This window comes from Diabrotica virgifera, chromosome 2 (genome assembly GCF_917563875.1).
Source record: "Diabrotica virgifera virgifera chromosome 2, PGI_DIABVI_V3a".
Classification (NCBI taxonomy): Eukaryota; Metazoa; Arthropoda; class Insecta; order Coleoptera; family Chrysomelidae; genus Diabrotica; species Diabrotica virgifera.
In genome coordinates this window covers 106,492,854-106,518,328 of record NC_065444.1, presented here as the reverse complement: position 1 = coordinate 106,518,328, position 25,475 = coordinate 106,492,854, and the positions used below count along the sequence as shown (strand labels likewise).

General features: G+C 34.8%; 1 protein-coding gene across 3 annotated transcripts in view; it reads right to left on the bottom strand.

The window, feature by feature from the left end:
- LOC126880173 (protein draper) overlaps nucleotides 1-25,475 on the bottom strand; it is a 396,789-nt gene that overhangs the window by 110,267 nt on the left and 261,047 nt on the right. For all 3 annotated transcript variants that reach the window (XM_050643935.1, XM_050643937.1, XM_050643936.1), the window contains exon 5: nucleotides 13,456-13,714. In XM_050643935.1, the coding sequence (XP_050499892.1) occupies nucleotides 13,456-13,714 (259 nt within the window). The remainder of the gene's footprint in view (nucleotides 1-13,455; nucleotides 13,715-25,475) is intronic.

Here is a 25,475-nt window from a genome sequence, read left to right as displayed (position 1 = left end):
CTAATTTGTTTGCGCCCGCCTTTATTAAATTTATCGGTAGGTTGTCGCTTTCAGCGGCTTTGCCATTTTTTTAGTTGATGCAGTGTGTTTTGTATTTCTTCTTTCGTAATTTCAATTGTTCTAATGTTTATTTCCTGTATTACGTTATCTTCGTCTATATCTGGTGTTTGGAGTATATTTCCTCGCAGTGTTGTTTTCATCTTTGTATTATTTTATGTTCTGATTTAATTATATTTCCTTGTTTATCTTTGATTTGTTTATTACTGTTTAGTGTTTTCCCTGTCAAATTTCGGATGATATTGTACTGTATCTTCAGGTCGTTTTCTTGCGCAGCTTTTTCTGACATTTTTACCATATCATATACATAGTATCTTTTGTCTTTCCTGGCTTGCTTTTTAACCGCTATATTTTTTCTTTGTATTTCCTTTCTACTGCTTTTTCCTTCTTCGGTTGCTTCTTTTTGTAACATTTTTTTTTAAGTTTCTTTCTTTCTTCTCTTAGTTGCAATAGTCCAGAAAAATAAGGTTTTTGTCGGGACACTTGACCAGCCAGGTTGCAAATGGGTTTTTTGGAGTTATACCTATTACATTATAAATACAACAATGCCCGTCACAGTTCGGACGAGAATTTTAGTAATTAACAAATAAGGGTCAAATATGACAGTTTTTCGTTTAAATCGCTACAGGTAAAAATAAGGTAATTAAATATCTTATTTAGATTATTCACCTTTTAGTAGATAAGCAAAGGTTTAAAATTTTTTAAATTTTGATCCGATTATTTGTTACTTCGGAAATTGCAAAATAAAACTAAATTTCGAAAATAAAAAAATTGTTATAACTTATAAAAAAATTGTTATAAAAATGAAATTAAGACTTTGATATTGCATGAAATGTTGAGTCAAACAGTCCATAATGCACAATAAATTTGAAGACGATTTGTTAATTAGTTTAAATTTTATTCGATTTGTTTATCACAAAGAGCTTTTTTTGCAATGTTATTGTTCAGAAAATTATAATAATACAGCAATTCTGTGGAAACCACAGGAAAGAAGAATACTTATATTTTTAACTTATTTAAAAAATCAATAAGAAGTCATTTTTAGCATTCTGAAAACATTTTACGAAAGTAGAATCATTTTTGGCTTCTAAACAATTTTAATAACCATATTAACATATTGACTAAATCTGCGTTGGGATTTGAAAAGCTGATATTTTTACACGAATTTTCAAAAAAAAACTTTTCGCCTAGGTTAATTACGAGCAAAGTTAGCCACTTTTATTACTTATTTAATTCACAGTTACTTCTATGTACATAAAATTCTCCTGTAACAGTGTTAGTTATCATATTCCTCCGAAACGGCTTGACAGATTTTTATGAAATTTTACACGTATATTCTGTAGGACTGAAAATAGGTGGTAATCTATTATTTACACCCATACGTTATAAGGGGGGTTGCCCCCTGCCACTTTTTTATTGTTTTGGAGAAAATTGTCTACCTTCATTTTATATTATGTACCATTAAAAATATATACAACCCTTAATTTTCACCTTTCTACCACCAACCCCTATTTTTTAATGGTTTTCTATTTATTTACATCTATAAAATTCTCCTGTCGTAATGTTAGTTGCCATAATCCTCCGATACCGCTTGAACGATTTTTATGAAATTATATATTTATACATATACTTGTATATGTATACATAACATTTTGTATTGTTAGGTGGGTATATGTGTACATAACATACTCTACAAAACTACAGGTATATATAAATTAAAAAAATAATGATCAAAGTCCATCAACAAACTCCGGAGATATTAAGCGCAACATATCTTTGAAAAGTTAATTTCATTTTTTGAGTGCACGGATTTTAATAATTCCGCTCCACAGACCACGAGTCGATTTCGTTAGGACGTCATTTTTAAAGATATATTAACAACTCTGTTCAAGTTTACTCAAACTTTTACACATAAACTATATACATACCTTGAACTTTAAAATAGCGCTAGTTAGGTTTCTTAATTGTTATAAAGAAACTAGCTGTGAATTAAATAAAAAAAAGTGCCTAACTTTGACCGTAATTAATCAAGGTAAAAGTTTTTTTTAACATTTATGTAAAAGTACACATCTAAAACAATGTGATAACTACAGGGGTAATTTGTGTTACTAAAAGATAAATTTTTCATATCTACAGTATTTTTTGATAAAATGCATATTTTTCGAGGTATTCTCAAAAAACCCTCTAAAAAAGTCGATTTTTTCGTCGAAAAACTGTTACTTTCAAGCGCGAATAACTCGAAAAATATTAGTTTTACGAAGAAAATGTAAAAAACATTTCTTTCTCAGAATTACTTTTCACATCGATTTACATGGTTAAAATGCAATAAAAATTTCCCGTCCCCGAGATGGGGTGGCAACCACCCCAAGCTTTTAGCGTACAGCGGCATGATATAGAAAATGATCCTTGGCCTATTCCCTACGCCCTACCTTCTGTGAAAATTTCAAGTAAATCCATGCTGGACGAAAAAATTGCGAGTCAAAATGCTTCATTTCCTCGACTATAGAAGGAGGAGAAACAATCAGTAAATGTAACGAATATAAATACCTGGGTATGAATATGAAAATCACGAATGATGGAACACTAGACGGAGCCGTTAAAGAACGAAACACTCAGGGCAGGAAAGCAATTAGGCTCCTAAACTCAGTACTCTGGGACAAGCAGGTAAACAACCAAAACAAGAAAAAGATCTATAACGCCGTAGTGAAAAGCATTATAACATACAGCTGCGAAGTATGGCATATGAAGGAAAAATCAAAACGAATGTTAGAGGTCACCGAAATGGATTTCTGGAGAAGGGCTGCAGGAAGATCAAGAAGAGAACATGTCACCAATGAACGGATACGAGAAATAATGAAGGTCACATATACAATAAATGACGAAACCAACGAAATACAACTACGATGGTTTGGTCACGTATAAAGAATGCATGAAGACAGAATCCCAAAACAAGGGCAAAAATGGAAACTGCAAGATAGAAGAAGATGAGGTAGACCGAGGAAAAGTTGGCAGGCAGGAATAAACAAAGCCATGGATGAAAGAGGTCTGCAAGTAGATCAATGTACGGACAGAGAGGAATGGCGAACGGGTATCGGAAGACGAAGAACGTTATAAACCGATAATATAATAATAATGTAAAAGTACCAGCTTTTTAAATCCTAAAGTCTAGGGATGGCGCTTGTTGAACAAAAAACCGGTTTTTGGTTATACCGGTTTTTTTAACTTACGGTTTAACCTGGCGATTATAACCGGTCAAAAAATCGGTTGTTCCAAAAACAGGTTTTCGGTTTTTTTTAATCAAAAGCAAATACTCAATAAGTTATAATGTTACATTTATATTGCACTTTAGTTTGCTCAATTTTCCTCCCGAAAAATTCCCCAACCAATTCAACCTATAAAAATTTTCCCAGGCGCTTTCAAGTTACCCTAAAAATGGGCCAGAGTACCCCAATCTCTGATTCGTCGCTCGTTGTAGACGGCGTCGGCGTATATTGCGTTGTCAATAATTGGGATATTCCCAAAAGTGATGATCCTATCGATCTATCAAAATGTCCCTTGGATCTATCAAGTTTTAAAATATGTCCAAATGACTTATAGGTATTTTACAAAATAAATTCGATAAACCAATTCAGTATTTACTTCTCTATTGCCATCAAAAAATTTCAGTAGGTAATATTTTTTAATACGTTTGTATAATACCTACCATTTATTTCGTAAGAATTATTTATTGTTTAAAAATTACATAATTGAGATTCCTAATCGTATTTCGGTATTCACATTATACAAGAGTCTCAAGTCTCAAGTACTCAAGTATAAACAATTTTTTAGCTGATGATGGTTGGAATATCGATTTCAAGCAGATCACATACTTTTATGTAAATATTATCATCACATGCACCATTTCACCAGTCTTTGAAACATTTATTAATCTAAATAACTATTCTCAAAATTGTTTCATAAAAGCTGATGTGACACTTTCGTCCAGTTCTCTATTAGTAAATAAAAGTTGAATTATGGTTGTTTGGGTTAATTACTTCGCATTTATTATTTATAATATTATATGATTAAGATCGAAAATATATATAAATTTCTTCATTTTTCTCTAAATTAATTTTTTTCCACAGGCAACTTATTCGGTTTTTCAATGGTTATTACTTTAAAAAGAAAAAAACCGGTTATAACCGGGACAAAAAAACAACCGGTAAAACCGGTTGTTTCGAATTAAAAAAACTGGGTTTAGGTTATAACCGGTAGGTTTTTTCCATCCCTTAGTCGATTAATTTAGTCTGCAGTCAATACTAACAAAGTTATTCAAATTGTTTATAAGCCAAAAATGACTCTACTTTACTAAAATATTTTCGGAATGATAAAAATGAGTTTTTATTATTATTTTAAAAACTTTGAAAACATAAGTATTCTTCTTTCATGTAGTTTCCACAAAATTGCTGTATCATTATTATTTTATGAAGAAAAGCATGCTTTATCATTGCAAAGAAAAGGATTTTTTATTAAACAAATTGAATAAAATGTAAACTAATTGACGAATCACCTTGAAATTTTTTGTTATATCTGGACTGAACATGGACTGTTTGACCCAATTTTTCATGTAATATCAGTCTTAAGTTTATTTTTGCAAAAGTTTATTTTTGCAACTTCCGAAGCAACAAATAATCGTACCAAAATTCAAAAACTGCCATTTTAAACCTTTGTTCATCTACTAAAAATGAATACTCTATCTGATATAAGATATTTAATTACTTATTTTTACCTGTAGCGACTTAAACGAAAAGACTGTAATTTTCAGGGCCGTGCCGTTCTATGATGCGGTGAGGCAGCCGCATCAGGCGGCATCACAAGGGGGCGGCATAATCAGTAAAATCTAATATCTTCTTCTTCTTCAAGTGCCGTCTCCTAATCGGAGGTTGGATATCATCATCACTATCTTTATTCTATCCACCTCTGCTCTAAAGAGTTCTATAGAACTGCATCTAAACCAGTCCCTTAAATTCTTTAACCGTGACATTCTCCTTCTTCCAATGGACACGCGCCAACTCGTAACTCTTAATGACAAACTTTTTCAAATCAAAATGTACACCGGCCAATTCGTAACTTTTTTACTACCTGACCCTCCCAACTTGCAACTTATACAGGTGAATTCGAAACCATTGTTTAATTCTAATTCTATTTACACATAAACATTACATCTACTGGTAAAGCAGCAGAGTTATGCTCCACGTAACGTAGAGCCACACCCAGAGCTTTAGTGGCATCTGCGTGTGACACTCAATATGACAGGGAAACTTCTTCCTCGCTTTCTTCATCTTCATTAGTCATTAGGGTTGCCTTGAGGTTGAACCAAGTCTACAATGTATTCATCCGTAAATTCTTCGCTCCCTTTGTCGTCAGCTTCAATCCAATCTGTAATTACACTTTCTTCTTAGTTTTCTGATCCATCTTGTATAGGGGAACGGGGAAAAATGGAGCTTATTCAAATTAGAAATCAAGCCATGGAGTTAACGACTAAGCACAAATGATGACACTGGCTCTGCATCAGTGACATCAATCTGAGATGGGTGGAAGAGGGAGAGAGACAGGCACAGCGACTCAAAATCAACGACAAAGTAAACTTTCAATTATTAGTTAGGCTAACTTTCGGATAATCCGACCTTTTCGGAATCCGAACAGGCTGTCCCCCCAATTAGTTAGGATTTGCGGGGTTTTACTGTATATAGGTACCTACTATAATATCTGCGTTCCAATCGGCTGGTAGTCTGTTTTGTTCATATTTTTTGTTGTATTAGCTGGTTTATTTCCTTATGTAATTCTCTTCCTCTGTATTTTTTTCCACTGTTATTTCATTTTCTTCTGCTGCTTTTCCGTTTTCTATGTTTTTAATATTTGTTTTTGTACGTTTTCTTCTGTGAAAATTTCTACTTCGTTGTTATCTTGTTCTTCTTCATCTGTTTCCTTCATACCGAATAGCATTTTTTCGTAATATTCTTATCATATTCCGCTGATCTGTTTGTCTTCAAACAGGGTTTCTCTTTTTTTTTTGTTTTTTAGTACTCTTGTTTTAATGCTGGACGTATTTTTTTATCTGACTTTTTTGTAAAATTGTTATATTTGATGGTTTTCTGTCTTTTTTAATGTCCTCCAGCGAAACCCGACATTTTTCTTCTTTTTGTTTGTTGAGTTTGCTCTGTTTCTCGCTATTTTTTATTCTTCCCTGTTTTGTTTTGACGGATTGGTTGTTTATCCACGTCATTCTAGCGTAGTTTTTTAGTTTTCTGCGTTTCGCAGTCTTGATCGTACGTAAATTACACATTTAAAATTGAAAAGGATTTATAGGTTCCAAATTAGCTAAAAGACGGTGTTTCAATCCCTGTTTGTGTATTATCGCTCCAAACCCTTCTTGGCAGTAGCGCACCCAGGGGGGGTTTGGGAGTTAAACCCCCTTTCCCCCGGGGCATATGAAAAATATATAAATAATAGCAGGAAAATGTAACTTGTCTTTCACAAAATATAGAAAAAAATTTCGACGCCCAAGCCAACCCCCTTCCTCCCAGATAAAAATTATAGGTGCGCTACTGCTGCTTGGATGTGTCCCGTTTTTTTCAAATTTATGATATGGTCACCCTACAGTAGAAACGCTTCTTAATTCACGAGAGTATTCTACACACTTGTTCTTAATCCAGGATACAGTTTTTTGTGTCAAATTAGAATTTCATAATGGTAGATAAGTTTATTTTAATTTTCTAATCTATTTCAACAGTAGGGCCCCCGCATACTGCAGACTTTTTACCTGCCGATAGTTTAGTCGGGTTGGGCAAAATTAAAGATTTTTCTTTTTAAAATATGTAAGAATGTAGTTCGTTTGGTATGGCATGAGTGCTTTAATTTTTTTTAAGTATGTATTCTATTTGTTTTTAATTTTGTAAACTAGCAGACTTAACTACTTTATGTAATGTGAAATTTAAGACTTACTACTTACTATATTTTAAATATTTTTCAAAATATTATTTTCTATATCCTTACATAAAAAAATACATTGAGTGTATGAAATAAGTAAGCAATGTTTTAAACATTTTTATTATTTTCCAGACACCTTTGCACCTATTAGTTGAACAAATTATATTATTAAAAATTTTGTACTTACTTTACTTAAGCCGTCCTCTTGTACCCTACGCTGTCGAGGTAAAAGTTTTGTAATAAAAAATTAAGAATTCAATTTTAACACTTCTATAATATGTTACAATTGAGCAATTAGACCAGCAGATTCGGCAACTGGTTATGATAAATTCATCAATTTTAATGAACATACTTTTTAATTTTTTATTTTTGCAGTGAAAAAAATACATTGTTAATTATACAAAAAAATATCATTAATATATCACAACAATATTTTTTCAACATACTACAATAATCAATTATAAAAATATCCGAAGTCTAAATTCCAACATTTAAGGTGACAACAGCGCAGTGGAAGCCATGAGGACATAAACTCAAATATACGGAGACCACTACAACCGCAAACTGAATAAATATATATTTGGATGCCATCAAAACCGTTAAAGTGATTTTAGATATACAGCAAGCGAACATGGCGCGCCTGACGGCAATTGCTCCAAGTAATGTGTATATTATTATACAAATAACGTGACTGAGGACGTCCGGCCAATATTTTGTGTAAGCATTGTAGGAAGTGGTACCTTTCATTTGCGATACATTTTAGGGAAAGTCCTCGTGGCAACCGTATATCGGAGTTCACGAAGACCTGGAAGCCACGAGAGACTACGGTTTAACATGGGGGGACGTCATAAGATGCTAAAAATAAATATATATATATATATATATATATATATATATATATATATATATATATATATATGAAAGGAAACGGCGATTGCATTTTATTTCACTTCGACCACCACCGATATTCTACACGACGTGTTTCGAGCTCATGTCAAGCTCTCGTCAGGAACATCTAGGTGGATGGTCGAGGTGTAAGAAAATGCTTTTGGCCTTTCTGGTAATAATAAAATAACCAGACTTCAGTACACTTGGTACGACATCTATATGAATTAAACGAAAAGATTTCATAAAAGACGATGAACGACAAAAGACACCTCTTTGTGTCACAGATGTTCCTGACGAGAGCTTGACATGAGCTCGAAACACGTCGTGTAGAATATCGGTGGTGGTCGAAGTGAAATAAAATGCAATCGCCGTTTCCTTTCATATCACGGTTTTTCTCCGTTATTGACGAATGTGTAGCGAATAACGTGGCTTTGTAGACAAATCTGTGACACAAAGAGGTGTCTTTTGTCGTTCATCGTCTTTTATGAAGACTTTGAAATTTACATTTTCGCGTCCGCTACGGAAAAGATTTCTTCTGTATATCAGAGAAATCTTTTCGTTTAATTCATATAGATGTCGTACCAAGTGTACTGAAGTCTGGTTATTTTATTATTACCAGAAAGGCCAAAAGCATTTTCTTACACCTCGACCATCCACCTAGATGTTCCTGACGAGAGCTTGACATGAGCTCGAAACACGTCGTGTAGAATATCGGTGGTGGTCGAAGTGAAATAAAATGCAATCGCCGTTTCCTTTCATATCACGGTTTTTCTCCGTTATTGACGAATGTGTAGCGAATAACGTGGCTTTGTAGACAAATCTGTGACACAAAGAGGTGTCTTTTGTCGTTCATCGTCTTTTATGAAGACTTTGAAATTTACATTTTCGCGTCCGCTACGGAAAAGATTTCTTCTGTATATCAGAGAAATCTTTTCGTTTAATTCATATAGATGTCGTACCAAGTGTACTGAAGTCTGGTTATTTTATTATTACCAGAAAGGCCAAAAGCATTTTCTTACACCTCGACCATCCACCTAGATGTTCCTGACGAGAGCTTGACATGAGCTCGAAACACGTCGTGTAGAATATCGGTGGTGGTCGAAGTGAAATAAAATGCAATCGCCGTTTCCTTTCATATCACGGTTTTTCTCCGTTATTGACGAATGTGTAGCGAATAACGTGGCTTTGTAGACAAATCTGTGACACAAAGAGGTGTCTTTTGTCGTTCATCGTCTTTTATGAAGACTTTGAAATTTACATTTTCGCGTCCGCTACGGAAAAGATTTCTTCTGTATATCAGAGAACTCTTTTCGTTTAATTCATATAGATGTCGTACCAAGTGTACTGAAGTCTGGTTATTTTATTATTACCAGAAAGGCCAAAAGCATTTTCTTACACCTCGACCATCCACCTAGATGTTCCTGACGAGAGCTTGACATGAGCTCGAAACACGTCGTGTAGAATATCGGTGGTGGTCGAAGTGAAATAAAATGCAATCGCCGTTTCCTTTCATATCACGGTTTTTCTCCGTTATTGACGAATGTGTAGCGAATAACGTGGCTTTGTAGACAAATCTGTGACACAAAGAGGTGTCTTTTGTCGTTCATCGTCTTTTATGAAGACTTTGAAATTTACATTTTCGCGTCCGCTACGGAAAAGATTTCTTCTGTATATCAGAGAAATATTTTCGTTTAATTCATATATATATATATATATATAAGAAATACTAGATTTTCTATAATTCATAAATCTGTCTTTAAGTGTGTGGCTCACCAAACTGATAAGTCTAAAATCGCTGCAATCTTCTGACTTCTGATTTCAGTATAATAAGACCTCTGTCTAACTGGTTCTCACAGGTCTTCTAATTGTTTACATGAGTTCTTGAGCCAAAAAATATGGAACATCTTCTTTTAATCAAAAACTGTTTCAAACGGAATAACCCGGAAGGATTTTTGTTCGCAAATGAAAATAGAACGTATTTAGCCAGCATACTAAGGTTAAAATGTTAAACAATTAAAAAATATATTAAATATCGTATTATTTAAGATTAACCTTTAACTACACGCGCTGGCTTATTTTGTACGCCAGATATAAGAATTCTACTGCAAATATATTTAAAAATTTAATTTTTGACCTTGTTTGTCAGCTATCTAACCTATTACTGGAATGTGCTTTACAATTATTGGTTTTAGTTTCGTTATAATCGGCGTTCTGGGAAGATCGTAATTTACCGTGTATTATTTGTTGTTTCCGATGGTGGACAATATACGCCACGATTATAGTAATATAAGTAGTAATATAAGTACATCTTTCAATTGTTTTTTAGTCAATATGGCACAAAATAATTTTTTTATAAACAATACTTTTTCTCATTTAAAAAATCTCATTTCAAAAATTTTTTTATTAGTAATTTTATTTATCATGGAATCAGATTCCAGTTATAAATCCCAATTAGCATACTCAGAAGGAACTCCTATAACTTGATACGCGAGTAGTTAAAGGTTAAATATATATCAACTATCATAGGATGCTTCGAAATCGCTAGTAGGTTACTGTTATGTATTACCTGGCTATTCACTATTCACTGACCCGAATGTGGTCACCGAAAATTTACTTGCCGCCGAATCTTCGAAAAACGGACAGAACGAGGGGAGAACAAGTTTTTAGACGCCCTTTTTTGACGCAAGACGCCAGAATGTCTAGTTCGATTTCCTTCGGTATAATTCTTTTTGTTCCAGGCCCGGCCTATAAAATTCTAGTAGCAGTATAGCATTGTATAAATAGAGACAATTTGGTTGAACGAGTTTAGTTGTAATTGTGAAATCGTCGCAAGTTTTTGAATGTACGTTCCGCGATATTTTGAAATGTAAAATAAATTCTAATTATTATGTGTTAGTTATTTTGAATATGTATTAGTGTAAAATAAATATTGTAAATATTAAATGAATTAAAATAAGAAGTGTGTATAATAGGGTGCATCGAAAAAGGCGAAAAAAATTTTTTTTTTGCGATGGAAAAGTAATACCTCACAAAAGTTGCCCATTCAACTGTTAAGTATTTTGGTAAAATTTTTTCGAAATTGGAAAATATCTTCTGTCCCCCCAAGACAATTAAAAATTTTGAAAAAATGTTAACAGACGAAAAAAATTTTTATTTCGAAACGAAAATGTAATAGCTCACAAAAGTTGCCTAACACACTATTTAGTATTTTAGTAAAATTGCGTTGAAATAAAAAAATATTTTCTGCCCCTCACGGCAACTAAAAATTAGAAAAAATACATTAATATGCGAATATCTTTTGTAAGAGAAATGTAATACCTTATAGAAATTAGATAAATAAATTCGGTTTAAATTGAAAAATATTTTCTGGTTTCACAAGGCAATTAAAAATTTTACTTAAGAAAAGTATACTAAAACATTCTTTTTATAAAAAAATAGCCTAACTTATCCGTCTCCCTGACGTCACCCAAGTTTTTTAATACTAAACTAAATATAAAGCAAAGTACAAAATTAGGTATATAAATATTACAAAAAAATATGGTAAAAGCATTCTATTCGAAGATGTCTTCCGATTTAGCATTAAAGTGGGGCATAGTTTTTCTGGAATCAATTCGAGTTTTTATAAATCCATCCCTCGAATACGCTTCACAAACTGCTAGAGAAGCTTGTGTCACAAGATTGACACATCGTTCTACATATTGTTTGTGGCAGTGAAATTTCTCAATTTCAATGTTAATAGGGTCTAAGTTAGGATTCTTAATACAATCTCGCAGATTGTCACTCGAAAATCTAGAGAATATACAGTGTAGGTGGTTCTGTAAGGTGATATTCTTGTTAGTTAATTAACTCAAAGTAGTCGTGTGAATCAAAAATTTTATAGGAGGAAGTTTGAAGACCCTCACGTTTTTTGATTTGGTCACTGGCAAACTTCTTTTGATGTCCAAGGGATAGATCATTTGAATGTCGCAGACATACAAACCACTGAATCGGTTTTTTAAGATGTTCTTCTAACAGCCGTATTACATCACCCTTAACGCCAGTATTTACGACTGTTTCGTCACATGCAATAGCTGGATTTGATACTTTCTGATATACCAGACAGCGGATACCCATATCCGAAATATTTGCACCCTGGCTCATGCACAAGTGTTATGTGTTCTTCCACGATCGATTGACCATAAAACTTGGTACTGTTTTTTACTTGAGCTAAAGTTTTGTCTTTGCGTCGGTAACTTTTTTCTTTTACCGTTGTTCTTTCTGATTATATTTGTTTTTGTTTTCCCTATCAATCGAGCTTATCACCATTTTTCTGGGACCTCTTTGATTTAATAGAAATTCGCGCTCATCCAGAGGCACTTTTTGAGATTTTATACAAAGACAATTAATCAGTATCACATTTGCATGCTGCAAGATCGAAACGTGTAGTTTTATTGTTGTTCTTAAAGCCTTGAATTTTATTTTTGTAAAATTCACTGTTTTGCCTGTTCTTAAATGGTTTCATAAGTTTCATATATTTGTCATGATAGGCTTTTAAAAGCTGAATAATTCTTGTATGTTAAATTATTGGAATTAAAGCCTTTTTCCATATTTCCTCCAATTTAATTGCAACCTGTTCGGCAATACCAGAAAATTCTGACTCTTTCTTGCTGAGTTTTTTATCCTCTTGCAACCACAAAACTTCATCGCTTGTTTGTATTTCGGTAAAAAATTTTCAGGTATATTTGGTGGTTGCCCAAAAATGGGGCGGTCCACAGCACATCTTGATTTTATTCCCCATGGTCCTGGTTTATGTATTTTAAAAATCTTTAATTTACAAACAACAATAATAACAAAGTAAGGCATCACACCAAACATAAGTGAAAATTACACTCACGGACTCACGAAGCCGGACATTTCAAAGGGGTAGGGGACTGTGAAAAAACAAATAAAACTTTAAATATCGTTTAAGTTTGTAATTGACAACATTTTAAGTTTTCTTCAATTGATCCTATATCGAGTTAGCACATATTTTGTTCCAAATAATATAAATTGAAATTTCCATAAAAATCAGATATTTAATAAAGTTCAAGGCCGTTGGGGGGGGGGGGGGGGGCAGAAAATTCGCTTAGAAAAAAAGAATAAAAATACTAATATGCTGAAAAATAACACTATAGTCCATTCGCTAAACTCAGACACAACTGGCTAGTAATTTTAGTAAGTAATTTTGCCAATTTTGGTAAAATTGGCAAAAAATAATTACTAAATAGTTAATAGTTACTAAATAGTTAGTAATTTTGCCAATTTTTGCAAAATTGGCAAAAAACAAAAAAATTACCGACTAAAATCTCTAGCCAGTTGTGTCTGAGTTTAGCGAACCGACATAGCAACTTTTTCACGCTATTAGATATAACATTTCCAACTTTTATTTTTTCGATGCACCCTAGTGTATAATAAAAGAACATAAATTGTTTTTATTTAAATATAAGTGTTAAAAATATAAATAAATAAAATAAATATTACATTACGATCATAAGATGTGGTTGTTAAATAAATGCGACTCACCCTATCTCCTGTAAAACCGGGTTGACACTCGCAGGTACCGTTAATGTGGTGACAGGAAGCGCCATTGTAACAATCACACTGTTCCCCACAGTTTTCACCCCAGAATCCGAAAGGACATCTGTTGGCACATACAGACCCTGTCCAACCATTCGTACAGAAACAGAATCCTGTTTCTGGGTCACATGTCCCGCCGTTTTGGCACCTGCAGTCCGATTTGCATTCAGACCCGTGTTTGCCAATAGGGCATAAGTCATCACATCTGAAAGAGAAGGAAAAAAATTAGTCCTCATCTAATTAATCTAATACATCAACCAACAAGTAATTGGACTTCGTAAGTCCTAGGTTTTCACCCAAAAAGCCTGCAAGCTAGAAATAGATCTGCTCATCGTCCCCGAACCAAATAAGAAAATTACATCGGTCGGTGGGTGGGTACAAGATAGCCAGCAAAACGTGGCGGTGCTCATTAGGAATGGGGATGTGGGAGTTCGTGCCATTGTCAGGGGGGAAAATCATGTCCTCATCAGACTTAGGGACTTCAGCCTCCTGGCATGTTACGTGTCTCCGAACATCCCTCTACCTAGATACAAAGACATAGTAGATGAGATAATGAGTACCGCCGCGAACGAAAAAGAAATTATGATCGCCGGGGACATCAATGCAAAATCTAGGTTGTGGGGTTCCCCCATAAACGACAAAAAGGGGGAACTCTGGAATGAGTGGATAGCCCAGACTGGCCTCCAAGTTCTAAATAATAATAAACCTACGTTCGTAAGGGGGGCCAGTCAAACACATATTGACGTTACTATTGCAAGCGAGGGGCTATCAAGAAGAGTCCACGATTGGGATGTTCTCGACGATCAGTTATTTACCTACCACCGATACATCAAATATGAAATAAAGGTTAAAGGGGGAATAAGGCGGCCGATAGGACACACTAAAACATATTTTAACACAAATACGTACCTATCGGAGGTCAGAAAAATAAATGAGGAAGAGATTTCTGACCTTGGCCAACTGAGAGGAGTACTCGAGAGCGCAGTAAAGTTGGCCACCGTGAAAAGGAAAAACAACCAAAAAACTCCCTACTGGTGGACGGATGAAATTGAAGATCTACGGGAGAAATGCCTCAGAGCTCGAAGGAATTACACGAGAAGCCAGGGCAACCTCGAGCTCAATGAAATATACAAAGAACAGAAGAAAAAATTAAACAAAACAATAAAACAAAGTAAAAAAGAAAAGTGGCAGGCCCTGATTAAAGCTTTAGATGAGGATATATGGGGCGACGCATATAAAATTACCATGAAGTCCTTGAAAATAATGGCCCCATATAAACTTGACGAGGACCAGCGGATGGAATCAGCTGAACTCCTCTTCCCCACGAAGACAGTCCAAAACTTTGTTAAGATTTTTCCAACAATGGTAGAGGAGTTCACGGAAGATGAAATTAAAACCGCTGGTCAGGAGATGAAGACGGGGAAAGCTCCCGGCCCCGACGGGCTGCCTCCAGAGGCAATCAAGATAATAGCAACAGAGAAACCAGGTTTGATCAGAAGAATATGTAATGACCTACTGCAGAAGCAGGAGCTTCCCAGGGACTTAAAGGAAGCGAACTTAGTTCTACTCCTGAAGCCTGGGAAGCCCCCCGATTCGGCAGCCTCTTATCGGCCAATATGCCTCCTGGACTGCCTTGGTAAGTTCTACGAAAGACTTATCAAGAAGAGACTGGAAGTCATGTTGGAAGATGAGAGAGCGTTATCTAATCAACACTACGGATTCCGGAAAGGCAGATCGACAGTAGATGCCGCAACCTGGATAAAGGACTCGGCAAAGGCAAGCAAGAAAAGGTGGGTAGTTCTTGTTCTGTTGGACATAAAAAACGCTTTTAACTCAGCAAACTGGGGCCTCATTGTAGACAGAATAGTCGAATGTGGAGCTCCGGAATATTTGTCCAACATAATAAAGGACTACCTATCTGAAAGAACCGTATGCATATCAAAGAAAAAGAAGATGAAAATGACCGCGGGAGTACCCCAGGGGTCAGTCCTGGGACCCTCACTATGGAATATATTATATAACGGGGTACTAGAAATAAACAAAGAGAGAGGAGTAAAAGCGATTGCATACGCGGACGATCTGGCCTTACTAGTCAAAGGCGATTGGGGCATAATAGAAAAAGTAAACCAAGCAATAAAGAGAACCGCGGAATGGATAGAAGAAAACGATTTAAAACTTGCAGTAGAGAAAACTGAAGCGATAATCTTGAGGGGACCGAGATACAGAAACAACATAATATTCGAGTACAATGGCTCCGAAATAAGACCCCAAAAGACCGTGAAATACTTAGGCATCACGTTAGAGATAGACTAGCATTCGGACAACACGTTCAGGAAGCATGTCGAAAGGCTGAAAAAAGGACCTCGGTACTAAACAAGTTAATGCCAAACATAGGGGGCCCAGGATCACAGAAAAGAACAGTTATGTTACAATCCATTCTATCGATAGTATTATACGGGGCCCCGGTATGGTACGAGGTCCTCCGGATGAAAAAATATAAAGACATGCTTCTCAGGGCACAAAGGAAACCTCTGATCAGGGTGTGCAGCGCGTACAGAACCGTATCAACCATTGCGTTACAGGTGGTGGCTGGTTCTGTGCCGGTGCACATCCTGGCTGGAGAGAGAGTCCGAATGTACCAACGGGGCAATAGGTTCAGGACCATTAGAAAGAAAGAGAAGTATAGAGTTGTGGCAGAGGGAATGGGCAGCCGAAGTCGAGAAGGCGGTCTGGACGAGATCCTTGATCCCAGATGTGGTGAGGTGGTGCGGGTGTCGGCATCGGCGCGTCAACTACTACTTCACACAGTTTTTGACGGGGCATGGATCGTTCAGAAAATATACCCACCGTATAGGGAAGACCGCTGACGATCTGTGTCCCGAGTGTGGGGTGGTTGATGACGCGCGGCATGTCGTGTTCGTGTGCCCTGCGTACCATGCGGGGCGTGCCGAGCTGCAGCTGGGTCTGGGATCCCCTCTAGGTGAGCCACACGAGCTAATGGACAAAGCCATTAATAGCAAGAGAGACTTCGACCTGGTCATTGCTTTTGTCACCAAAACAATGAAACACAAGGAAGAGAAGGAGAGGCGTCTGCAGACGGGATGACCACTATATTTATTTATTTAAAAAATGTGTTTGTGTCGTGGCGGGCAGTCAGAGGGGGGAGGACCCGTTACATCCAAACCACACTGACTGTCTATTTTTATTCTTACATGGTTTTATTTAATTTATTTATTTATTTATTTTATTGTAGTTTATTTATTTATTTACTTAATTTTATCTATACAAGTAATCGTCTTTTGATCAATTTTATCTTTCTATTTCCTGTTTATGTTCTCTATCTTTACTTTTTCTTTTCTCTTTTGCTTCTTTCCTATTCTTCTTTTCTCTTTCTTCTCTCTTCTCTAATTCTATCTCCACTTTCTCTTTTCATCTCCTTTTACTCTAGTTCTTTCTTTGTATGTTATACCATGTTTTGTATCGTTTTGGGACAGTCAGTGGGGAAGGACCTTTTACATCCAACCTACACAGACTGTCCCATCTAAATGTCAGAATGAATGGGTGGACGAGTAAGTGTGCATAGATGAAAGTAAGGAATGTTTGGGGTTAAATGAAAGAAAGTATGAATAGGTGGATGAGACAGCGTGGATAGATGAAAGTATGAATGACTGGAGTTGCTCGTAACTGCCAACTGACATTCTCTGGTTCGTTCCATCCTGGGCTGGGGACACCCCGGTCGACCTACCCGCGCACGGGTTGAGCTAGGCGGTCGCTTCACCGGCCTGTCTGGTGCGAAGCGTGCGCGGGGGGCGGCCGAGCGGCCAACCAATCCATGGAATGCACGCTAGAAGTGCCGGAGGGGAGCTATGAGTAAGGTCGACGGGTCAGATATGCTCGCTAAGAGCGGTTCCAGACCCGTCGGCTGGAGAAAGAGGAGGTGGGTTTAGTCGGTAGGCGGCTCGTGATACAGAGAGGGCGGGCCGAATCCGACACACCTGGGACACCTTCCCAGACGGTCTTAAGAAGATTCCCACCTCGAAGAAAAAAAAAAAAAAAAGGTTTTCACCCAAAGTGACCGGAAGCAGAACTAGAAGTCGATATTTGAACTCTTCGTGTAACTTTTTGTCGATTGATAGGTATACGATTTCACTAATTATGAGCCATTTTTGCCCAACTTTCGGTTATAATTTTTTAACCCGAAATGACGTCAAAACCAGAACTAAAGATTCAAGCTCAACTTTTCAATACGTCTGTATTGATATATCACATGTATTATTTCTGCGACTATAATATGGCACTTCAAGTTAGGATTTTTTAACCGGAAATGATATAAAAACCAAAAATATACATTTGTTCCCATTTTCCTACGTCGCTCCGAATAATATATCGCTTTTACTATTTCGGTGACATTAAAATAATACTTTCGGTTGCAACTCTGGAACCGGAAGTCCCATTAAATTGATCACCTCTAATACCATCTTTGGGTTATATGCTCTCATTCGACACCTCATTTACCATTCTATCTGTTTTAAACGACAGTAAATATTCATATTCTTTCAGAGTAGAGATTGAAAGTTAGATGGGACAAAATACAGCCCAGATAAAGGATTAGTGCGTCCAAAATATATTTTCTGTAAACTTCAATGCTATTGCCATAATCAGTTTTCATCATGTGTTAAAAAATTTACACATTATTAAGTTTACACATTGTTAGCCTACTTACGTATTCGCCTTAAAACTAACTACCTTAGAACTAATACCTACTATTTATTAATCGTCTTTACGATTACCTACTTTATAGGTCTGGATCCCGCGTACCAAAAAAAGTTTATTAATAACAAGCTGAAAATTTGTTAATAGCTTAACGGAGTCTAGTCGGACAAACTTTGATATATGGGAACACTGGAATAGTTTTAATTGTGGAACGTGATTTTAATTGTGGAACTTGTCATCCTGACAAGTTTATGATTGTGAAAACTAGCAGTTTGTTTTTAAGTTTATTCAATAGTAAACTTTATATAATATATCGTCGGTATACTGCGAAAACCAGGTAAATGCCGAAAAACCTACTGAAACCGAGAAAAAACGTTTTTAAAGTTTAGTGTTTTATTATGAATTAAGAGGACAACTTGTGTTTGGTATTCGGTATTCCAGTGAAAGATGTATATATCAGAAATGATATTCTACCATGCATTAGTTTGAAAAAGTTAAGACACCTAGCTGATTAAACCTAAATTTAAGATGGAGATGCGGTCACTTACCTGGTTTTACCTGTAAATCTAAATTAATCAGTTACTCTTAAAATAACACATTTATAACAAATATAATAAACCAAATATAATATTTTGTAGTTTTGTGATCGGAATATGAGGCTTTAACAGTTAATAGCAATGTTTTTAAGGGATTAGTCGATAATTATAACATTTAACTGGTTTTCCCTGAACATTTTATTAAAGGGCTGTTTGTAGTTATATGGATATCATTTACATAAATGATAGGCAGTTTTATAGAAAAAACAAATTTATTTTGAAGGTGTTATAGATACAAGAAAATAATATTACTAAGCGTATTACTCGTCAGATTAGTCATTGAAAGCAGGATCTGACAAGATGCCATTGGCATCGTAAAATACGATACCACCTGTTATATTCCTCCGGTGTCACTTCCTTATCAAATAGCTGTAACAAATCTCTGTTTTTTGCTATGCTAGTTGGCGAAGTTCTATCCTAAAGTTGCTTAAGTTTTTATCGACTAACATAAGCATGCTTATGTTAGTTGATAACCCAGCTTGCTTTTTTCTTGTTGACTGCCGTGCAGTATCAATAAGGAAATGAAGCTTGGTGACGCGTCATAATTGAAATGGATTCTGTTTGTCCTTTCTTTCACGAATCTCATCTTTTTATCTTTATCCACATTATTTTTCGCCGTTTTGGTATTTTGTTCGGTTTTTAATTAGAGTGTGTGGCAATTTTTTTAAATCATAATAGTCGTAGTACCTATTTAAAATCTACCTACTTTTTTATCACTGACCTTGACATTTTTAGTTTCCCTTGCATTTTGAAAAAACAGACAAGTAATCTGGCATACCATAGAGAGACCTGATTTCTAGCGGTTTAGATGTTGCTATGTATAGAGTCAACTTCCATACAAGAATGTCCCGACTCTAAAAATTGATGTTACGATACTGTCCTCCGCAGGTGTAAGAAAATACACTTATTTCACTTGCTTACATATTCTGGGACACATTTTGATAAGTAGTTGAGTATAATGCTTTCTATTTCAGAACTTCCTCGTCTACCATTAATTTCTGACCAGGCAAAACGGTAAGCTACATTAATTTGGTAATGCGGCTTCATTTCCACACAAATTGTAGACCCATAATTTTCGGGAAGAATATAGGAATTGTCCAGTTAATCTGGAATCTGTAGTATAGCCTGTAGATCGAAGGTGATTGAAACAAAATTCCGTTGTTGATTAGAGCTTTTCTTATCATTTCATATCATAATATGATAGGGCAAATAAATATTATTTATTACAAACTAAACATTGATCTTATTTAGGACAAAAAAGCTTAAATTATAGTCGTTAGAAAATATTCTTCGGTATGTAATTTCGCTAATACCTTCCGGTTTCTTCAGCTGACAATCATTTATATAAAGAAAGTTGATACATTTTCCTTATACTCAAATTTTTGTCCAAATATCTACGCTTCGAACGTTGGCGAATATAATGTGGGACCATGGTTGGAAAAGACTCAATATAAGCCTTCACAATTTTTCGGTTTTCATTGCTTGTTTTATTTGGCAGTATATGCTTGCCTCTTTTGCCCGTATCAGCATAACAACATAAAATATCAATTTTTCTTACATCTTGCATTAACGACGCTGATATACAAAGTGTCTTACAAAAAAACTTCTCACATACCTGTACCTCTTGAACATTCAAAGAAACATAGTCGATACTATCGATTTTACCAGTCGATATGAATGAGAAATTTTAATGAAATATACATGTAAAATGTATTAAAGACATTTATCACCTTTTTACTGGATATGGTATACAGCAGTAGAAATATATTGTTGTCCGGCAAAATAATATATGTGCACTTACTTGGTTTTACATGCAACAGAACTTTAATTTTGTGGAAGTAAGTAGCGATATATTGTTTTACTTGAAAATGAAAAGTTGGTTATGTGTAACTTATTTGTTTATCACACAAATTATCTGCTGAATGGTAAGTCGTAACATTTACTGGGTTTTACCTGTATGTAGAGCGTAAAAAGCTAAGAATTTTGGTATACTTAACTCAATATTTTAAAATTTGTCATTTACCTGGTTTTCGCAGTATACCGACGAATATGAAAAAATGTTTGTCCGACAAATATGTTGGGCCTTTTAATAAGTTCGACACGTAAAACATGCCAAATGATAGGAATTATGTTGGTGGTAAATAGCAGTCTGATTTTTGCGTGAGAGTTTAATGAAAGGGTAACAAATCAATTGGAAGTTCTGTCCGACAAAATACATTGGACGTTTTCGTAGTCTGACGTTCGAACCCTGTAACCTGTTCCACAATTAAAACTTTCCCTGTTCCAGTGTTCCCGTACATCAAAGTTTGTCCGACTAGACACCGTTAAGCTATTAACAAATTGTCAGCTTGCTATTAATAAACTTTTTTGGTACGCGGGATCCAGCCCTATTAATGATATTACACTCGCTGAGACAGAAAGAACAAGGAAATCATAAATTGCCTTTAAGCTTGCATTTATCTATTCTTCATGTGAACCAGACCGTATAGCAGTGTATCTGTCGTCAGAGTAGCATCACTTCGATGTAAAAGATTTTTAAAAATTTCTATGAATTATCTAAATTACGTGGGATTCAAGAGCTCAGAAACAATAATTACACTTTCTATAATTTATGTGAATAAGTGACATTTAGAAATTCGCCAAAAATAATTTATATATTATTAAAATTAGGAAATGTGTACGAACTATCATGTTAGAGTATCACGCTAGAGGCAGAATATTTTGGTGCAATTTGGATTAGTCAATTTATTCTAATTATGTGAAAGACTCAAAAAAGAAAATGTTTGTACAAGATTATTTGCCTGCATGAAATATTTGGTTATGTATTTTTTAAATATCCAAAATAAGTTACATACCTAGACATTGCGTGTTACAATGTGTCACATATTTTTCATAGGAACTATTTAATAATACCTATTTATAATAGGCAAAAAGCGTTTTACGCAAGAGTTACAAAATTATGCCCACAAGAAAGTTGTGTTTTGTACGTTTGTAGGAAAAAGTTATGTGATTTTTATTCATTTAATTAAAACTTACAAACACCACCTAGGTAGTAATTACATGTAAGAGTGCTCATTACTTGGTATAACAATATACACACAAAAAGTACAAAAAAATACAGTATACACACAAGTAAAAAATAAAAGTACAGAAAGTAAACACATTAAAAAAGGCACAAGTTAATAAAATTTTAAAATTGAGCCCATTACTTATCTATTGACGATAACATTTTTTAATATCCCTTACACTACAGTTAAAGAGGTCTATATCACAGATCTTTATTAATGCATTACACTGATATTGCATATAGTTTATTATTGCACAAGGAATATATGGACTACAAGAAAATAGGTCATTACTGTTTACTCTTAGGTTGACCTTTGGCACATGAAACCTAATAAAATTGATCAAACCACATGTCTTATATTTAACATTGTTAATAAGATTATGAATAAATACAACACAATGCATATTTCTTCTTTGCTCTAATGACTGCAAGCCAAATATTTGAAGCAACTCTTTTGATGGCGTAAGGTGAGTATACACATTGTATTTCTTAAGGTATAAATACCTTAGAAATCTTTTTTGTACCTTTTCTATATGATTAATATGAAATTTGGCTTCAGGAGCCCATACCACTGATGCATATTCCAAGTTTGGTCTGACTAAAGCGTTATATAGTCTAATGGTTGTGTTTATACTAAAGTGTTTGGAATTTCATATTACAAATCCCAATATTTTGTAGGCCTTATTAACAATATTTATATAGTGTTCATTAAATTTCATGTTAGCCTGTAGGTATATTCCCAAATCTTTACATTTGGTTTTCCTAGATACTACACAGTTGTCAATTCTATAATTATTTTGAATGTAGTCGATTTTGCGAGTAAAAGATATAACTCCACATTTCTTAATATTCAAGATCATATTGTTGTCCCTAAACCATTCTATAACTGAGGTCAGGTCCTCCTGTAGTAACTGACAATCATTTGGATTATATATAGTCTTAAAAAGCTTAAAATCATCAGCATAGATCAAACTAGAAGAAAATTTAAGAGATTGTGGTAGTGAGTTGACAAAAATTAAGAAAAACAAAGGCCCTAAGTTGCTCCCTTGGGGGACACCAGATGTAGCCTGAAATTTATCTGAAAAACACCTACCAATTTTGACTCGTTGAAACCTTGATTCCACATAAGATTTTATAAATGTACAAGCATCATGCGAAAAACCAAACTCATTCAATCTCGATAAAAGAATGCCATGGTCAACCATATCAAATGCCTTTGAGCAGTCAGTCATTATTAAATCTAATTGGAGTTTATTATTTATTGCCTCACTAGCAAAATTAGACAGAATGCACAGATTACTAGTTGTGGATAATCCAGGCAAGAAACCATGTTGTTCTGCAGCAAATTCATTTTCAAAATTTTTCAGTATATTCATATAGAGAATAGATTCAAACATTTTAGCCACGGAATTAAGGATACTTATTGGACGATAGTCTTCTATATTGTTTCTATTACCTGATTTAAAAACTGGAGTAATGGTAGCCTCTTTGAGTTTGTCTGGAAAGGTGTTAGTTTTAAGAGATAGATTAAATAGATGTGATAATGGTTTTTGAAATATATCAGAACATCCTTTAAAAGGTGATGTAAAAAGGTGATGTAAAAATACTTTTAGAAGCTCTTCTTATTCTTCCTATTCCTTCGTTATTTTAGGTGAATTACCTATTTAAACCTCATCTACCTGCATCAATGTTCAGATTGTCGCTCCACCATTTTCGGGATCTGTTTACACTTTTCTGTCCCGTTGGCGATTTATTTTAAGCGATTCTCACCATTATTTTTGTTCACTCTGCTCTGCTAATTATGTTCATTCCACTCTATTTCCTGTTTATCACCCAACCGTTAATATTTTCTGTCCCACATGTATTCCTTATGTTTTTATTTGCTCCCTTATGTAGAAGAGCCTCTCCAGCTATGACACGAAGTACTTTCATTTCTATTGTTTCAAGCAATATTTTGGTTTTTGTTGTTTTGTGGTCTAGTCTCTGCAGTGTAGGCAGTGGCGTATCTGACAGGCCAGCAGGGCCCGCAAGGCGGGGGGGCCGGCGTTAGGAAGGGCCCCTTAAAGTCGTCAAGCTTAATACTTCTACTTTAATTAAATTGGGGACCAAAACATATTTTCCTAATAAGCACCAAAATAGGGAATTTGGAAGGAAGTAATGAAGCGGATAATTGACATAACTCTTACTCTTTCCGGGTGCAATTTAGAGTTGCGTGGACAGGTTGGTAGTTTAGATGAAAGTGAATCCCAGAAAGTTAATAATTTCTGTCGATGGTTCTTTTACTAGCTAAATATGATCCTGTTTTAGCTAAATTAATCGATAACACAATACCTTAAACAAATTACTTGAGCTCCCAAATACAAAACAAAGTTATAAATTTGCTGGCTTGCTGAAAAACTGAAAACAAATCGATTAATTTATTTAAAAAAAATTGATTTTATTCAATAATAATTCTTGATACCACTCAAGATACGTCAAAACACGATCAGCTTAGTTTTATTTTTTCGGTATGTAAAAATAACTTGCGATGGAAATAATTTATCTTCCGAATCAGAAGTGCAGAAGGTCATGTAAATGAAATTTTAAAATTTATACAATCAAAGCACCTTTCCGTACACAACTGCAGTGGAAAGGGGGCAAGCGTTATGATTGGTGTATATTCAGGTGTACAAAAGCGCATAACTGACATTGAACAAACAGTTTGCTATGTTCATTGTGCATCCTATAATCTGAACCTAGTGTTGAATGATGCCGTTGCTGGTGTACATGAGTTGTTTTTTTTACGATATAATTAAGATATTGTATGTTTTTTTAGTGCAAGTATTAAAAGCTGGGATTTACTATTATGACTTTGGATTCATCGCGTTTGCCAACACGAAAAGGTTATGTGAAAACCGGTTGTTATCCAGACATGATGCTCTTATGGCTTTGCGTCGAGCTTTCTGACAAGTAATGAAATCGTTAACGAAAATTTCATTGCTATCAAAAAACTATGAAAAATTAAAAGCTAATGTATTATTAGAGCACATGAATAGTTTTGAAATTGCCGTTCACATTACTATTCAATCTAAAATACTTAACTTTATTCATCGAACATCAAAACTTTTGCAATCTGAAACAGTAGAGTTAACGGTCCTTCAACTTTTTGAAAAACTCGTGGATAATCTTCGAGAACTGAGAAATTCGTTTTCCGAAATTTTAGCAGAAGCAGCAGGAGTAGCAGAATAGTGGGGATTTTACCGGAATTTTTGACATAAATGGATAAAACTTAAAAAAAATTAGGATGAGCTCAGCTGCGACGAAAAAATATCTTATAGCAAAAAAAGTTTTGAAGTTAATGTTTTCAATGTAAATTTAGATAAAATATTGCAACAGCTTACTAATAGGTTTGTCGGATTAAGAGACATGAAGGCATAATAGGTTTTCATGTCTATTCTCAAAAAATCTATTACCACTAACTGACGAAGAGGCGGGCCAAATATGTATCGTCATTTTACACATATTTTAGTAATTATATTATATAGTTATTAGTTGTCGTTATGTTTATAATACGGGGGTCCACAAAAATTGTCGCGGGGGGGGGGGGGGCA